Here is a 5,841-nt window from a genome sequence, read left to right on the forward strand (position 1 = left end):
TTGTTAGAGTTTATTAAAAAACTACTTGAAAAAGAAATACTCGGTCTAAGTTTTTTCCTTTTTTAATTTTATCTGGATCTATATAAAATTTTAAAATATACTTAAAAAAGAAAAAGATAGCTTTTGTTTTTAACAGTTAAATAGATTTGAATTAAAATATATATGAATTATAATTTGTGAAGTAAACGGATAAACCCAATACCTAATAAATTTCACCTTCTCAAATAAGTGTCAACACACTGTATATAAGTTTGGTCTTTCAATTATTCACATTTTAAACCTCATCTACTAAAATAAGAGCACTATAAAATGAGTTGTTTTTAAAAAAACATAAACATGGTTGTTGTTACTTTTAAAGGAAAAACAAATAGGGTTATTGTTTTTAGAATATTGGAAAAAAGGGGAAGTTCAACCTTTCTGAAATTTGAAAAGGAAAAAGACATTTACACAAAGGTGGAATGCAAATAAGACAAAAAGAAAAAAGAAATTGAAATTTGCAGACATTGTTAGAAAAAGTCAAATTGTGCACTAAGTTTTGCCAACCGCCCTAGTTTAGCACCAAATTCATATTGTTTGGACGGTGAAAAATGTGAGTGGATACTAATATAAACCAACTCTCATAAATTACTTCCACCCTCCTTTATTGATGTCATTGTGGTTGTTGTTGGAGAACTTCCATAGAAACTTACCAAAAAGCCCCTCCAACTCCTCCAACTCCATTCCTCGCGTCTCCGGTAGCACTACGTAGAAAAAGATGAAACCCACAACCCCAAAAGCTCCGTAAAGGAAGAAGGCGCCACCGATAGTAATTGCGGTGTACAAAGACAAAAACGTCATTCCAACTATTGAATCCATAATTCTATTTGTAATCATCGCCACACTCACTCCTTGGGACCGGAGCTTCAACGGGAATATCTCTGAGATAACGTAGCACATCGGCCCCATCCCTATTGAATAAAACGATACGTCCGTTAACACCATTGCTACACACAACGCCACCACCCATGTATTTTTCTCCTCTGACTTCTCTATTATCGTCATCCCTACCCCTAGAACAATTAGGGAAATTGTTTTTCCCGCGATGCTCGTCAGTAACAATGGCCGTCGCCCAATCCTGTCGAACAAGACGGTGGCAATCAACACGAAAACGGTTTTCGTTATGCCCACACCCATCGTCGTTAAAAGCTTGTGGTCGGAAGATGATATTCCCGCCTTCTCGAATATTCTGGGGCTATACGAAACCACAACATTCATGCCGGTGGCCTCTACGAAAAAATTGACACCCACTGCGGTGGTGAGAATGTGGAGGACAGCCGGGGTTGGGTGGAGGAAGAGTTCCTTCCAAACGCCACTCCCATGGGTGCTCTGTTTTGGGACTTGAACGACGTCGTCATCATAGCTTGTTGGAATTCCGACAACGGTTTTAATGTCGGCTAAGCGCTGTAGAGATTCTTCAATGGAATCGGAGGTTCTGATTAGAACTTGTTTGGCTTCGTTGATTCGGCCCTGGATTACTAGCCACCGTGGGGATTCCGGCATTATCAGAATCACGACAATGCCTAAGAACATTGACGGAATAATACCAAGTCCGAGCATAAATCGCCATCCCAAACTAGTCGGAAGCTTGGAGAACGCAAAATTTGAAACATATCCAATTAAAATGCCGACATTAACGAACACCTAAAAGAAAATAACTCAATTAGCTTCTAAATAATAAAAATCTAAACGTGGTATCTCTCAATTCAATTAATTGATAACAAGACAGACCTCCGGAAAAGTGTAGAGGCAGCCACGAGACGACGTCGGAGCAAGCTCTGCAGTGTACACAGAGGCAATCAAAGAGGCGGATCCAACAGCGACCCCCGTGACGAATCGGCCAAACATGAGAAAGTGGTAATTTGGAGCAAAACCCTTGAAAATAGCTCCGAAAAAGAATAAAGCAGCAGAGAGAACAATTGTGTACCGGCGGCCGAGCCAATCGGAGGTTATGCCAGCTACAATGGCGCCAATAATGGAGTAAAGGCTAATGATTCCAACCAGAATTTCCACCTGCACATCAGAGATGTTGAAATCTTGTTGGATGTAGATTGCAGCTCCACTCATTACACCAATATCTGTTTAAAAACCGAAAAAGATTTAGAGGAACAAAAAATAGAGAAAGAACAGAAACGAAAAGATTTAGTGATAGGAAGAAAAATTTCTGACCGTAGCCGACCAAAATGGAAGACAAGGAAGCAACAATTGAACAAAGGAAAGCAAAGTGATTTCTTATGGGTTTCTTGGGAGGATCGAGAAATTTGATTAAGGGAAATTGGAGCCCTGAAGTTGCAAAAATCTCATCTTTCCGGCAGCCCATTTTTGGTTATTGGGAAAAGAAATGTGAAGGATGATGGTGTTGTGTGGGTTTTGTTTGCTTTGATTCCAACTTTTATGGAGTTCTGCATTTGATTTTCAATTACAATTAATCATGGGTGGTTTAATGAAATTTGCTGTTGATGTTAAGTTCTTCAACATTACCAAAGGTGTAATACTTTAAAATCTCACCATTATTTCCAACAACCAAAGATCCGAAGGACCACATTTACAAACGCTAAAACCCTTCCCAAAACCATTTATTTTGGGTCTATTTTTTCTTGCAAAATTTGAACGGTCCTAAAGGGTGGAAAGAAAAGCACAGCGCCCGTGTGTATACTAAAATTCATGTATCTTCCTCTGTTTATTCTCACCGTTCACGTAATAAAATATAAAATTACTTTTTTTAAAATATTACTATGCGGGAAAATTATGATCCAAACAATTTGAAAAGATTTACAAAGATGGGTGATACCTTCCTTCATGCATCTACGTATTTTTTCTAAATGAAAATCTATCTCCACATATAAGAATATATGAATTTTGGCATTTTAATATAGTTTTAGCTCATGTAAAATTATCACTTAAACCATAAACAAATCTTTTTCTTTCTTTTTTCCCTAAGAATTTCCTTTTTCTTTTAATTTAAAATGCATTTTTTGTCGTTCTTGTGTTTCTTTCTAGTCATTTTTTTTTATCGGTCGTTGCTTCTTCTTCTACTTCTCCTTCGCCCTTTTTCTTGTTTTTTACTCCTGCCTTCTTCCATTTCTTCGTTTTTCGTTTAAATTTTACATTTTTTGTTGCCTTCTTTTTCTTTTTGGGAAGGACCAGAATCAAGAAACAAAAAGCTAGAGGAAGAAACGAGAGAACAAAACTAGAGAAAGAAGTGAGAGAAATAATTCAGATAAAGAAAAAATAGGAAAAAATTGTAGTTGTATCTCATGAGAAACAAGAGGAGTAAGCTAAGGGAGAAACGAGAAGTGAGAAGACGAATTCAAACAAAGTGAAAGAATCAAGGAAAAATTTGGAGTTGTGTTTTATAAGGAACAAGAGGAGAAAGCAAGAGTAAAGAGCGATCAACAAGAGAAAGAGCAAAAAATAAAAAAAAAATGTACGCGCACGTTTTGGGATCAAATTGATACTTTCGCATGCAATTGGTGTAATCAGACGTCTAATTTTCGAGCATTTTTTAATATTGGATAAAAAATTAGTTAGGTCCCTCAAAAGTGGCTATCCATACCTATCTTTTCTAAAAAGTGTAGAAAATGCATTTATCAATATTATGATCTTTCATACCGTGGATACTACTATTTTTCTTTTTTGAAAAATATTTAAAAGATATCATAATTATTCAATGTAACTATCACGATTTTTACCTTCAACAATTAAGCCACTCTTGAATATACAATAAAATAGGAGAAATATTGTTTTTAACCTTAAAAACGTATTCACCTTACAAAACTAACCTTTTATATTAAAAAAAAAATTATTTTTTTCTTATATTTTTCTTACTTTATGATATTTGACTGAAAAATATAATTTTGTCGTTCATTGAAGGGGAATATAGTGTTATTTTCAATGAATCTGGGATCCCTCCACTTTAAATTTCCCAAAAAGGAAAAGTTTCTAAAAATTAGAAATAATACTTTCTAAAATAAAATAAGAATCCTATTAAATTGTGTGGCCTACGTACATGCCACCAAACTTTCCAAAAAATATAAAAAACTACAAACTAAATGTACCTTCAAGAGGTAGGCATATAGGTATTAAATTTTGGAGACAAAAGTATTGATGTGTCCATTTTTGCACCACTCTAATCAAGTGGTTCTTACTTCTTAGAAGCCCATACTATTATAAATAAATAATAACAGTGGTGTAGATGTGTCTGTACATGTCAGGTGTCTTATTCTTCTAGACAATTAGAACATGTTTGGACAGGGTTTATGGGAGAATAGAATTATTATAATCCCCCACTAGCTTCTTGTTTGGGGTTAGCATAAGGGGTAGATTATCCTATTTCAAGCTCCCATAATCCCCTCCACAACACCCATTTGTCTTTACTTTTAAATTCTTACAATTATGTTATTTTTGTATTAGTGAGATTTCATAAAGTCTAAAGACCCAACTCTTTATATTAAGTTGAGGTCATTACTACTTAAAGTAAAACAAAATTTCTTAAATTAAATTGGAAAGTAAAACAAATGTTCATGATCAAAACTTCAAATACTCATTTAAAATCATAAATAAATAAATAAATAAAATTAAATCTCAAAATAACAAAATCCTAGTTCGGACCTTATCTAGTTTTAAAAAGTAATAATGAAAGTACAAGAAATACTAAAATCAAACTAAAATCATAATGGCGAAAGCAAAACGTTTCTTATGGCATGTCATGGTCACTTCTTGTCATTCGCCAGCTTTCCTCTACCTCTCCTTTTACCTTTGTCTGAAAAATTTAAACATAAAAGAGTAACTATAAAAATATACTTAGTAAGGGACCTACTGCTAGTCCCGCTAGGTGACTGTTAACTTCCTATTAGAGTCCTGTAAAGTAATACCCCTAAACGGGCACGTTCCCAAACACACACAATCTGTAATCCCATAGGAACATCTCTAGTCTTTGGTGAACTCAAAGGAACACCCAAGACAAAACTGGTCTTCGGTGAACAAAAAGAACACCTAGGACAAACTAGTCTTTAGTGAATCTCGAAAGAAACACTAAGACAATTGGGCTATGAGTGACCTCGTCGAGTCACTCGTAACATATCATCTCATACTGGACTGGTGATCCTGTCGGACTACACAGTCGTAAAAAAGTGGTAATCCCTAGGAATACCCATGTGGGTACGACTCTAATAGATAAAGCTAACAATATGACCTATGCATAGCATGTAGCATAATATAACATCATAATCACGACATGAATATTAACCATAACATTCTTAATCATGAGATTAATAATTCATGCATAGCATCAACATCAACAGTCATCATCAACATAACTTAGTCAGAACTAACTGTCATCATAAGCATAGGCTAGTCATGACTACCAATCATCATAAATCATAAACACATTATGCATATTAGCTACATAATGCATAATAAGAAAAGTTACATGCAAGCTTATACTTCAATTCGAAGGTCTAGCAGGAGAATCTCTTACCTGGAGATTAGCTTAATCCACAGAAATACAATCCTAACAGCAAAGTCAAGCTTCACAAGAAAATCCTAAACAGTAAGGATAAGTACTAAGATGATAACTTAATTTGCAGTTACTTTAGGATCCAAAAATCTAGTTAATTCAACTTACCCAAAGTTGAGGTCGGATCCAACTCAACCTTAATATAGGACATGGTTCCAAAGCTCATGAATTCCAGCTAAAATTTAACCAATTTAATCCAAAATAAATTAATTAGAGTCCAAATTATATTGTTGGGTATGCCAAAAATCCAATAAACATACCACAACTTACCCAAATTAGATGGGAAA

The 5,841-nt window shown here is 34.8% G+C and overlaps 1 protein-coding gene across 1 annotated transcript; it reads right to left on the reverse strand.

Annotated features, from left to right (window-relative positions):
- Window positions 1-403: 403 nt before the first annotated feature.
- LOC103489600 (polyol transporter 5-like) lies at window positions 404-2,602 on the reverse strand. Its single transcript, XM_008448823.3, has 3 exons — window positions 2,206-2,602; window positions 1,768-2,114; window positions 404-1,680 (listed from the first exon to the last, which is right to left on the reverse strand). The coding sequence occupies exons 1-3, from the start codon at window positions 2,354-2,356 to the stop codon at window positions 625-627; spliced, it is 1,554 nt and encodes a 517-aa protein (XP_008447045.1). The 5' UTR covers window positions 2,357-2,602; the 3' UTR covers window positions 404-624.
- Window positions 2,603-5,841: the final 3,239 nt, after the last annotated feature.

Source organism: Cucumis melo, chromosome 1, assembly GCF_025177605.1.
Source record: "Cucumis melo cultivar AY chromosome 1, USDA_Cmelo_AY_1.0, whole genome shotgun sequence".
In the NCBI taxonomy this organism is placed as follows: Eukaryota; Viridiplantae; Streptophyta; class Magnoliopsida; order Cucurbitales; family Cucurbitaceae; genus Cucumis; species Cucumis melo.